Source organism: Chionomys nivalis, chromosome 17 (genome assembly GCF_950005125.1).
Source record: "Chionomys nivalis chromosome 17, mChiNiv1.1, whole genome shotgun sequence".
NCBI classification, from domain to species: domain Eukaryota; kingdom Metazoa; phylum Chordata; class Mammalia; order Rodentia; family Cricetidae; genus Chionomys; species Chionomys nivalis.
In genome coordinates, this window is record NC_080102.1 from 43,292,123 (window position 1) to 43,305,094 (window position 12,972).

The 12,972-nt window shown below is 47.2% G+C and overlaps 1 protein-coding gene across 1 annotated transcript in view; it reads left to right on the forward strand.

Annotated features, from left to right (window-relative positions):
• Positions 1–12,972, forward strand: part of Tbc1d22a (TBC1 domain family member 22A) — a 287,690-nt gene that overhangs the window by 158,203 nt on the left and 116,515 nt on the right. Inside the window, exon 10 of the mRNA XM_057792580.1 lies at positions 1,457–1,532. Within this exon, the coding sequence (XP_057648563.1) occupies positions 1,457–1,532 (76 nt within the window). The remainder of the gene's footprint in view (positions 1–1,456; positions 1,533–12,972) is intronic.

A 12,972-nucleotide genomic window follows, 5' to 3' on the forward strand; every position in this document is an offset into this window, starting at 1 on the left:
GACTGGTGTCCTTCTGAAAAGTCGTCTTCCCTTCCTGAGCTTTGGACAGACTGAGAAATAAAACAAAACAGTGGCAGGTAGAAGCAAAGAGGGCTACCATTCTTGTTGAACAGGGGTTTGACGTGGTTTTCTAGCATGGAAGCCAAATAACTGACTAAATCCAGTATTGTCCAGGCTGCTGTCTCCAGCCAGAGCTGATGGGCGCAGGCTGGGCAAGTGATGAGCTCACAGCGCCTCTGTCCTCCCTTAAAGCAGTGATTAGTCTCCTGGGGCAGGCTCTCACCGTGTGAAGTATCCCTCAGGTGTGGTGGGAAGTAGGGGATAAGTCATCCTCTAGTTTCTTCAACTACTTCGGAGTGCTGTCAGGTTTGAGTGCTGCCATTTGTCATGTCCATCTTGTACTTGAAAGCTCTTCCCTCCTCCGCTGGGTTCTGTTCTGAGACTTCCAAGCAGGCCAAGATGGAGGGTGTTCATTCCCATCACATAGATGTTGAGATACAAACCCAGAGAGACCAACTACTTGTGGATATCACACATCTCCTAAATATTAGCTAAGGTTCTGTTCCAGGTCTCTCTCACTTAAAGCTCCCTCCCCCAGGCTGTGCTGCCCACCCCCAGTCTACATGATGAGCCCACCCGAGCTCACCCACATGGCTGAGAATCGTCACCTCTCACTTCTCATGCAGTGGCTGTATTGTTAGCACTTGGATTGCTGCGCTGTCAGCACATTTCCCGTTACTCATTGGCTCCCTGGTGGGCCTGGTGCTTGCTGTCCAGGTGCCCAGCGAGGTGGTCATTCCAGCAGATGGTTCTGCTCAATGAGCCAGACACGTGGGTGCTGGTTTGTTCAATTTAAATGTAAATATTCAACATTAGCAGATAGAAATGTTCCATGAAGCGTTCCCGGGAACTGTGTGCATCCTCTGACATCAGATGGGGGTGAGACCTGATGGTGCTGTGCTTTGTTGGTCTTACACAGAGTGTCGCCATGTATCTGTTTCTCAAGAGGCAGCCTAGCAGTGTGTACTTGGTTTGTTTTATTAAATTGTTTTGCATTATAAACTTGCTTTCGGCGCTTTTTCTTTTTGGAGTATCTGGGTTATTGGAGGGGAGTTGTGTGGTATGTCTTTGTGTGTTCACCCATGTGTGAGCATGTGTGCACTGGTGTATGTTTAGGCCTGGAATTGATATCAGCTGTCTTCTTCAATCTCACTTCAGTTTTTGAGGTACAGCCTCTTGGTTGAATCCAGAGTTCTCCAGTTCTTGCTAGTCTGCCAGCTAGTGTGATCTAGGGGTGCCCTGTCTGTCTCTTCCAAGTGCTGGGGTCACAGGTGGCCTCAATAGCTACTTGGCTTTTATATGGGTCCTAGGTGTCTGAATCTAAGGTCTCAAAGCCTCCCTAGCCACGTGTTTTATTTTATGTACATATCATATGCATTATTATTCTTTTCCTTAGGACAACTACACCTTTGCCCAGCCTGGGATTCAAATGAAAGTGAAGATGCTGGAAGAACTTGTGAGCCGGATTGACGGTGAGTCAGTTCCAGAGAAGCCCTTCCCTGAGGCAGGGGAGTGCTAGAAGGAAGGCTAGGGAGGTGGCCCTGCTCCTCAGCTCTACCAGACACCACTGTCCTTGTTCTCATTTGGCTGCTGGTACCTGGGCCTGCTAGCTCTCACCCAAGTGCATCCTTAACAGGAGAAGATGCTGTTCTGCTCCTCCATTCTGGGATCCAGTCAGGACTCTGTGGAGAAGGAGACGCCCATGCTCCTGGCAGCCAGCCTCCCTCCTGGGTCAGCTGCAGCTTCTCGTCTGGGCAACAGGGTAGTTGCTGATGGCTGTCCTTTGCCTTGCCTCTCCTGCCTGTGTATATCATTTGCTATCAAGGAGGATAGAATAATTTCTCCATGGAATCCAATTAATTACCAAGTCCAGAAAGAACATCTTCAATATTATAGAAAAATTATAGTGTGTGCTCGGGCAATTTTAGATTATGCTTTCATGTTTAAGTGAGGCCTTTGAAATACTTTTTACCTTCGTCCTTAAAATAATTCCCCTTGCGATGTGCTGAATGTCATATTGCAATAGCAGAGTTTAATTAAATGAAAGTTGAGAGATAATGCTTGCCCATTCCAAGCAGAGCCTCCTGATAGTTTGTTAAATTAATGAGCAGAGCATTAACAAAGTGATGCCAAGCAGAACCAGGCCTATGTATATATGTGACACCGGCCAGTCAGCACTGAGCTGTAGAAGATGCTCCCTGCTTCCTAGAGTCCCCAGTGAGTCAGGCAAGTCTCTTTGCTAAAGGTGCAGAGCACTGTTGAGATGTAGTCCTGGCTGTGTGCCTTCTCTATGTGCAGGCTCCACCCCAGCCTTCTTCTCGCTGCTACTGAGGAAGGAGAAAATTGTGACAGCCCTCTTCATAGGAAGACACTTGGTTTGGGAAATGACTGAGTGGCATTATAAACCAGAGCCAAAAATTTCTAAACTGCACTGTGTTCTTTGATTGAGCCTGGGAGTCGGTTCTGTCTGATGGTTATTACCTCATTTCCATATTATGAAGTCCCATGCACTTCTAGGGATGCTTTATTGGATTCAGTGTGTTTAGCTGCTTTTCAACCTCTCTCCAAAGTGCTGCTCTTTCTTCCGTCAGTGCACCCTGTGCATTTATTCTACACTCATGTTGCGCTTTTGCTCAGCTCTGGTTTAAGTTTTTTCCTACCAGCGATTTCACAAGTGTCCCTGGCCTCATTTAGTTCTTTGAAATACTATTTGCAGGAGCTGTGAGTTACACATTTCTAGCAGGTTCTTCTTTTCCTCCTGTGCCCCTTAGAAGGCTTATTTTATATTTTCCATGAGCCTTAAGTTGTGGCCAGGGCTGGTTTGCTCCAGCGCTGCAGTTGGGGAAATGCTTGAATTGATTTTTTTTTTTTCTGGTGCTGTGGTTCAGAAGGAGGCACACTGCAGATTTACACTGTGATTGTTCAGAAGAGCAGCAGCGACTACCGCAGAGCTACCCGCCTGTGCTCTGGGTGAAGCGTGTCTTTATTTCTGGCAAGGATCAGCTCTTTACAGCACAGGATGGTGTCTGCTATCCCAGGGCAGGCTGTGCAACCTGTTTGTTTCTGTTCTCATGACAAAAGTTCTGAAAATGTGTGTAACTATCTGGACACTGGACTGTGCGAGCAGGAAATGTTAGTTCTCGGGTCCTGCAGCCCTGGCTGGGAGCCTTCTCCTCACCTGCCTCCACAAGTGTTTGGAGAAACTCCAAGGCTGCAGCTCTAGTAGCCTTGTAAACCTTCATTAATGGCAGGATATACTATGTAGAAAAAAATTCTAATCGGTTGTTTGAGTTCTGCATTTCTAGGGAAGGTCAGTGTTTATTTCAGTAAGCATTGATGCCTTGGTGAGGGGAAGTTCTTGTAGGCCTGCTGAAGAATGGGTGTTTTATGCTCTGTCCCAGATGGGTGGTATATCTCTGCAGACAGAAGTAGGGAACCCAGGAGTGGTGGATGTGTGAGGCTGTGGGAATGGGGGAGAAGAGATAGAGAATCAGAGAAGGGAGGAAGGAGGCTCTGAAGGGTGGTGACTGTTGAAGATGGGTGCTGTCATTATTTTCTTGTGGTAAGGAGTAGTTCAAGAATTTTCCAGAGACACTTTTAAGAAATTTCCCATTTTGAGTCGTGCTTCTCCAGCACGGCTGAACCCCTTGCGAAGGTGCATGGGACCATGAAGGTGCACAGGTGAAGAAGGGTCACATGATGGAGGCAGAGCAGGAAGCAGGCAGCAGCCTTTGAGATGGCACTGGAGCGGGGGAGCAAAGGCTGTCTCTGGAGTGGTCAGATGGAAGCCCCGTGGAATGGCAACTTGAGCCTTTGGAGTTGGGACTTCAGAGAAGGTGGAATGGAGGAGCTTTTACCATAGTAGATTCCTGCTGAGAACAATTTAAAAGGCAGAGGTAATGTTTCCAAAATCCATAAAGAAAGAAAGAAAAGAAAAGGAACAGAAAAAAAATAAGAAAGAAAAGAAACTCTGAGTCTTTCTAGAGGAGGATGCTGTTAGAGATACAAGGGTTACTGAACCTTCCTGGTGGGCCCCAGTGAGATCAGTGCCAAAGCCACTGCTGTCTGGTAGACATGCCCACTTCCAGGACAAGTGGTCCCAGGGACCATCTGCCAGCCTTATGGGATGCTAGTTGGACTCTGACCTACTTTGGACATGCTGCCTGCTTCCTAATTGCTAGAATGGTGACACACCAGGGTGTGTATGTTCGTGTGTGTGTGGGGAATGACACACCAGGGTGTGTATGTTCGTGTGTGTGTGAGAGAGACACACACACACACCAGGGTGTGTATGTTCGTGTGTGTGTGTGGGAGAGAGAGACACACACATACACACATCAGGGTGTGTATGTTCATGTGGGGGGGAGTGACACACCAGGATGTGTATGTTCGTGTGTGTGTGTGAGAGACACACACACACATCAGGGTGTGTATGTTCGTGTGGGGGGGAGTGACACACCAGGATGTGTATGTTCGTGTGTGTATGTGTGAGAGACACACACACACACACATCAGGGTGTGTATGTTCGTGTGGGGGGGAGTGACACACCAGGATGTGTATGTTCGTGTGTGGGGGGTGACACACTAGGATGTGTATGTTCGTGTGTGTGTGTGTGTGGGTTGGTGACATACCAGGGTGTGTATGTTCGTGTGTATGTATGTGTGGTGACACACCAGGGTATGTATGTTCGTGTGTGTGTGTGTGACACACTAGTGTGTGTATGTTTGTGGGGGGGGAGTGACACACCAGGATGTGTATGTTTGTGTGTGGGGTGGGGGCGATCTCAGGGGCGGGTGTAGGGGGTCACAGCCCTCATATCACCCCAGCCTAGCTTCAAGCCATGGAGGACTGGTATTGTTGGGACCTGTTTTTGGAGATTCTGTGCTGGAGTTCTTCACAAGCCTTGTGACATTAGAGAACAAAATCTTTTCTGGAGGAAGCCCCCCTCACCCCCCTCACCCCCCAGAACATAAGTTCTCACTGCATTCTGTTTTCAAATGATGGCCTGCACACAGTCAGAGGTGATCCATATACAAGACCCCTGCAGTGGGATAAGTAGCTAAAAGAGCCAGGTCCATTAAGTGGGGTGCTTTTGCTGATCTGTGGGCACACGCAGTAGAACTGCTATTCTTACTATGAATGAAAGAAAGAATCATGAATATATCTTTAGAGAACAGAAAACTATACAGTTTTTCAGAAGAAGTTTGAAAAATGCCATGCCATGCAAGCTCGGTAACCTAAGTCTGATCCCTGGAACTCACATAAAAGTGAAAGGAGAGAACAAAGTCCACGGAGGTGCTCTTTGACCTCCGTATATATACCATGCTACACTCCGTCTCTTTCTCTCCATCTTTCCCTCCCTCCCTTCCTCCCTCCCTTCCTCCCTCTCTCCCTCTCCTTCTCCCCCCACCCCCGATAATAATATGACACTTAAAAACCAACTAAATGAAGAGCTCGGTGACCCAGCGGTGACCAGGCCTAACACATGAGACGGAGGCCGCAGAGCAGCCAGTGCAAAGACGGTGGATCATAGAAAGGCCCAGTGAAGCAGAGAGAATCCTGAACACGAAGTGCAGTAAGGTAGTGACGTAGAACGTGAACTAAAAGCTCCATAGCAAGGGAGGACAGAGGTTAGTAATCTGAAGAAACAATGGCACCCACTTTCAGAGTCAAGAGGCCAGTGGATCCTGGATGGAATTAACAGAGAAAACTGCGCAATACATCACAATGGATTTAATTAAACCAACCACAGAGAAAAACTTTGTGTGTTAGAAAACTCTCACAATTATATTAAGACATCCTCAATCTCGTGATCCTCCTGCCTCAGGATTCTGAGTGCTGGAATGACTCATCAGAAACTGTTAAAGCCATTACAGAAGGAAGATCTTCATCAGGGATAGCTGTTCATCGGGAACGGTCTTAATAATACATCAGACCATGTTGTTGGTCTGCTGAAAGGGTTCCTCTGGGTCTGCAGCCAGCAAATGTACCCTTTCAGGTGGAAATGCCAGTCTGTGTGAACCCGGATTGTTTCACACTGGCCCAGGACACTGTAAATATGATGGAAGGTGAATAAACGCATTTGGTAACTGCTGGGTGGTACAAGCAGGAGAATGGTCCCTGGGAGTTTTAGACCCAATGCAGGAGACAGCTTAGCACCATGTCCAACCTGTAGGGAGTGTCAGGCTGTCAATCAGAAGTCTGCAGACAAACCAGATAGCACTACTTCAAGAAAGGCAAAATCTCTTTCTCTGTCTAGAGGGTCAGTAAGATCACTGACCCCCCAGGGCATTGGAAATGATTTGAGAGTTCCCATCTGAGAGCAGCTATATCCATAGCAGAAGCTGGCTGCCAATCCTCACTTGCCCCTTGCCCTTGTGGGAACCACAGCCCTTGGGCATACAAGCATGCAGCCCCCATTCCCTCCTAATTGCACACTTTCTTGTCCTAGTGTTGAAGGAGCAGTTTCTGGGAAAGGAGTTTCTTCTGGGCCAGGCTACCTTTACAGGCCACCTCCCTTGGGAGAAATGGGTTTCACTTGGGCCATCTGGATTGCTGGGAGGTGGGTATTAGGGGAGACTGCCACATAGTGCCAGCTGGGCTGCGGGCAGTTTCTGAACAGGTATGGCCTTTAGGAGGTGGGCAGGCACCCCGATGGGCTCAAAACAGCACCCAATTTCTTTTTCCTTTTTGTATCACTTCTTGGTCTGCTCTGAGACACGCTGCTTGTTTCTCTGTTGGGAGAAGCAGGTGGAACCTGCAGCTGGACTGTACTTCTGGTCCTCCACCCCACCTGTGGTAGACATGGCAGGGGACAGCCCAGTCCTGAGCACAGCTAACGGACACTACAGTCACCAGCTCAGAAAGGACATTAGAGACTTTAAAAAGCTTCAGTCCCATCCAAACTTGAATCCATTTCACAAACATCTAGAACATTGAAGTCAGGAAAGGTTAAAGACTTCAGGAAGAATAATTAAACCCTACAAAGCTTATAGCCAAGGGACTTAAATGACTAAAAGCTACGTGTGTCTTACAGTGGCTTCCGTCCATATTCCAGTTAGGTGCGCATCACAGAGCTCCGGAGAAAGCAGGATTGGAATGCTGTCTGTTCTACTCTGTCCTGCCTTTCTTGTTGTTCAAATTTATTTAGGAGTTTGCTGGCTACAAAAGATACCATGTATGTTCACTGTCCACCTCATCTGAGTTATTGAAGCCCTTTTATATGTAATAGCCCTCTGATCCAACCATTAAGCAATTTCACATTTCAGTGATAGGTGTCTGTTAGACTCCTGCCTCCCGGGGGAATCAGCCCAAGGAAGGCAGCCTGTGATTTTTGCCCACGTTGCATCTGGAATGCATATGTGTATTTGGAAGTGAGAATTTACATTTTTGCAGCAAATCGTAATGACTCCTTGCACGTATTGTCATTAACATCCATTATATCTGAGATCACATGGCCTGGATTGCTGCCAAGATAGAATTGCCAGACATGAGCAGGCTTCCAGCCCTTGCCTCCCAAAGGCTGTGACCAGAATACCTCTGGGGAGTCCTGGGCCAGTGCCCACTTCCAGGCCTTGTCCTCACGTCATGTCTCATGGTGGCACAGATGTAACCTCTGCTGTGTCTTCTGACATGTGAGACAGAGAGCTTGCTCTGTGTTAGAAATGGCTCGAGCGTGTGCAGTCTCCGCAGTGCCTGAAGAGACACTGCTCATGCCCAGTCAAGAAGACCCGGATCGTATCACAGGAGCGAGTTAACAGAGGAGATGGAGTGTTAGCCATTCAGGGAGGCATTGGTACCACCTCCAAGAAGCCTGTTTCTGCAGGCACAGGGACTGTGTGAGGTGACTTCAGGGAGTAGGGAAGAGGCTACTACAGGAGCTCTTTTGCTCTCCCTGGACCCTGGGTCTACTGGGCTTTGCCCCAGAAGGTTGGAGGGAGCTTAAGGTAGAGAGGAACTGCTGGGCCTGGCTGGTGGGATGGGGGTGGGGCTGGGAAATTCTGGTGAATCAGGCAGAGCAAAGGTTGTTGAGGAGGGTCAGCCAGAGATGCTGCTGCAGTGGAGTGGAAGCTGTTGCTCCGCCACTTAGAGAGGCTGAGCTAAGGAAATGCACCTTCTTGGGTTTCTTATACATAGTGTGCTGTCTCTTTCCTTACTAGAAACAGGACTAACTCTGTCCTCTGATCTAATCTCTCCACCCCACATGCCTGCTACAGGTCCAGGGCACCAGATTCAGCAAGCAAAATACAGCTGTTGCCCTTGACTTTCAGGTGAACACTGACAGGTTTTTTTTTTTTTTTTTTTTGGTTTTTCGAGACAGGGTTTCTCTGTGGCTTTGGAGCCTGTCCTGGAACTAGCTCTGTAGACCAGGCTGGTCTCAAACTCACAGAGATCCGCCTGCCTCTGCCTCCCGAGTGCTGGGATTAAAGGCGTGCGCCACCATCGCCCGGCCACTGACAGGTTTTTAATGTAACATGCCTGGGCAGTATTCAGCAAAACTCGACTTCCCTGGGCTTCTTTTATCTTACCTGTAACCCTTCCAGGGTGGTTTCAAAGGGGCAAAGTATAATTTAAGCTTCAGGCTCACTTTTCTTTCTAGAAACTTCAGAGAATGGGGAGAATATGGCCTTAAATATAATAGATTATTTGAAATTATGCACATACAGCCTTATATACACGTGTACACATCAATTATATAATCCATCGACCTATACATAGAGCACACATATATGTGCCTGTGTGTATATACATACATATATACACATCCCTATATATATATATATATACACCTGTGTGCACATGCATACATGCTTTTACACACACATGTATGCATGTATACCACCTGCATACACCTATGCATACCCCATGCATTCACACCTGTGACTATATGTGCCTATATATTTATACACATAAGTCTGTATTCATATATATTACACCTGCACATGCACTTGTATGCAGTAAACACTTTTGTATACACCCATACTCCTGTATATACATTCATATTCATATATATATACACATTTACATGCACTTGTGTATATATGTACTCCAGTATATACATACATATACACCTATCTACACACAAACACACACACATCTATATACCCTTGCATATGAATCTCAATATGCATACATACCTGTATACATTTATTATATGCCTGTATGTATACACATGTATCTGTATATACATATATATACATACATACCTGTTTGTATGCTTATATACACCTTATACATAGACATACCTATATGACATTCCCCAGTATGCATATGTATATTATACATATATACACACATCTATATATACACATATCTACAGCTTTGTATACATGATATACCTATATATACATGTGTTTAAACCTATATACAAATATATACACCCGTGTACATATTTTTAACTTACCTTTGTAAACACTTTTACCTACTTACCTACCTACCTACTTACACACACACACACACGCATGTATGCACGCCCGCACATGCAGAGATGTGATTACCCTTACTGTCATGGCCACTGGCCATGTCATTGTTACACCTTCAGATGTGGCTCTTCTTATTGGTGTGGACACTGCGTTGGCCAGTGTTGCTGTTGCTGTTGTCCTGTACATGTCTTGGTGCTAGCTGCACGAGTCCGTGTCTTGGTCTGTTGGTCTCCAAAGTATTCTTCTCTGTGGCCAAGACTGACTGAGCTCCATAAGCACTAGGTCCCTCTGGCTTTTCACTGTGAGATGCTGCTTAAGCTGGACACCCACTGCTCTTTCTTTGTGAGATTCTCTCTCTTCTGTTTTACTAGTGATTCTCTGCAAGGCCAGCCCAGTGTTCCTATACTGTGCTGGTAGATGCATTTGCCATCATTCAGAGCCTGCAGGAGAACGGACTTTTTGGTTTTTCTTTTGTTCTTGCAGTGGCCATGGATGTTGGCCCCTGTGCTCTAACAGTGTGTCACTGAAGTCTGCAGGTATACTAGGTTGCTGCCTAGGGTGAGGGCCTTGGCTGGTTATCCATTGTTATAGAGGTTCTGTGTTCCCCTGAGCCTCATGACATTGGCCTGCTACTGACTTGCACCTCTAGAATCATGGCACAGTGACTGCCCTGTCCTCCTTTGTCCTTCTTTCTCCCCAGCTTGAGGCTGGCCTGACCTAGGGCTGCTTGTTCCCATCGTTCCCTTTACAGGAGTGCTCAGGGCGCACACAGGGTCTCTGTGCCTGTCCCCTCCTTGTCTGAAGCCATTGCTGACCTTATTGCTACCTTCCTAGCAGTCAGATGTGTTTTCTCATCACTGTGACTAAATGCCTGACAAAGCGGCTTACAAAAAGGATTTATTTTGCCTCATTAAAAATGATTTACTATTTTTTTACATGCATTGGTGTTTTGCTTACATATATGTCTATGCTAGGGCGTTAGATACCCTGGAACTGGAGTTATAGATAGTTGTGAGCTGCCATGTGGGTGTTGGAAATTGAACTCAGGTCCTGTAGAAGAGCAGCCAATGCTCTTAACCATTGAGCCATCTCTTCAGCCCCTTGCCTTATGTTTTTATGGCAGGGAGGGCATGGTGGCATTCATGATGGCAGTACTGTGACTTCCAGAAGTGAGCACATGTGAAGATGAGGGGTGACAGGAACAGCAAATGGTCAAAGACTAGGATGGCCTTGTGCAGGCCGTGAGAGAAGCCTGCAAAGCCAGCTTCTTTATACAGAGTGAGAAGCTACTGTTGGGGTGCTAGCAGAATGCCTTACACACTCGCCTCAGCACAGGGTCCCAGGTGCAGCTCCTGGGTAACCAGTTACAGAGGAGGCCACAGGTGGAAGCTGGCGAGGGGCCTGTGGTCAATAATTTTTTTTCCCAATATTGCCCCCGTTCCCTTAAGGAAGAACACACTAGAACTCATTACTGAGCTGTAGTCCTACCTCTGCGTGTTAAACGGCTTTATCTCTGTGTACATTTTCCCTTTCTTGGGTTTTTAATTCCAGTTAAATGTGATTTTAATGAAATTTCTCTGAAAGCTGTCGTGACTACATTGTAAGGTTAAAATTGACTTATTCTTTCAAGATAGGATTCAGTTATAGCTAGTAAACTAGATTCAGTTTTATTACCAGCCAAGTGAAAATATTTTTATTACTCTGACAAGGTAAGCAGTCGGAGAGCAGAGAATATATCAGCGGTGTGGCTCAGGCCAGGCAATCCTTACTATGACTGCCTCTTGCCACACAGCAGTGCCTCTCCAATGTGCAGCCTCATTAGGCCTCAGAATAGCTGATTCCAAACTGGAAGCAATGATGGTGTTTCATTTGAGGTATGCAGACAAGCTGATTGAAAAGCACATATGTAAATACAGTCCGTTTGGGACCATGCCACAACTTGGGGCTATTCCCTTGGGCAGAGGAAGCCCTGTGTGTAGCGTGCAGCATAGGCCTAGCTCAGCTCCTTCCCCAGGAACGTGCCGCAGTATCTGGAACTAGGCAAGAGCCAGTCTTCAGTGCTTGCTTATATTCCTCTGAGGACTGTATCCCTGTTGCCTGATTGTTGTGCCCTGTATACCCATTTTCTTATAGACCCCGGGATCTCCTGGCTTTCCCCCTAAATGGGTAACATGCTGGGTAGAGTGGCATGCTTTTCTGCCTACAGAGTCTTGATCTGTGGGGACAATGATATTTGCCACCCACTGCTATTAGGATAACCAGATTCTCTGTTCCTTTGCAACAGCTCTGCTCTCAGCCAGTTCTTGGGCTTTCTGGCCTTCCTCATTCAGAAAGCCTAGAACCAGCCCCATGTTGGAATGCTATTTTTAGCTTGCTCTTCTGCCAGCTTTTGCTTCAAGTTTCTGATCCTAGGGCACATTTTCAGTCCACAGGGTTGTCTTGGAATCTTGACATCAGGCCAGCAGGCCATCTTTTCCATCCCCATTCTTAAAGTGGTACCCTGGAAGAGCAGCCTGTCTATCCCTGGGGTCCTCCCTCACCCTTCACTTCTTTGCGGTTTTTAGGTTCTGCCACCCCTTCTTTTTTCCTTCCCAGCACGGCCTCATCGTCAGGGCTCTTCCCTAACAAGCTGCGAGGGCTTTGTTAACACCAAGAGTCAGTTTGTTGTCCCACTTGTAGAATGGGGACACCCATGGATCCTGGGACTTGTGACCTTCTGGTCGTCTGCCCATACACAAATCCCTGGCAGGATAAAAGGATTGCTTCCCGCCCCCCCTTTTCAGACCTCATACTGATGGGCCGCTATCTTGTGACCACAGAGGACGTTCTGTCCTACATTAGAATGGTAACAGTTGCTCTGAGAGCCCTTTCTCCAGGCCACACTCAGCGCAGCTGTAAAAGAGTGCTGTTAGGAGTAGAGACCCCCAGCACATCTCTGCTTCCCGCATGGCCCATTCCACAGCTGTGGGAAAGCCAAACTGCTTCAGTTACTGCAAGGTGGGAAGGCAGGACCAGCACTCCACAGAGACACAGGCCTCCGTCCTTGGCATTGATTCTTCACTACCCCCACCTCTCTCTCCCCACCACTGAAAGGTTCTGGGACAGGGAGGCAGAAACCAAGATGGGGGCCAAGTGTGGAGTATTTACCACCTGCAAGTGGCAATGGCCACCTTGGGCAATGAAGTACAGTGAAGCCTGGTGAGCTCTGGACCAGATGATGGTGTCTCTGTGGCCCCCATGCCGAGATTGATGTTTTGGGTTTATTGCTGAGCTTAGAACAGTTAATTACATCATAAGCCGAGACTTCCAAGTGCAGTGATTCGCCTGACCTTAGGAAGAAAAGTTTTGGCCTGAATGTAGGACATCAGACCTACTTTTGAAGTGAGCTGCAGCATCCTTCCTGTTTATGCTGCTGGAGAGGGTCCGTGTGTTTTGTCTTTTTCATGGTCCGTTAAGTAGCTACATCAGCCAGGGCCTGTGACACACAAG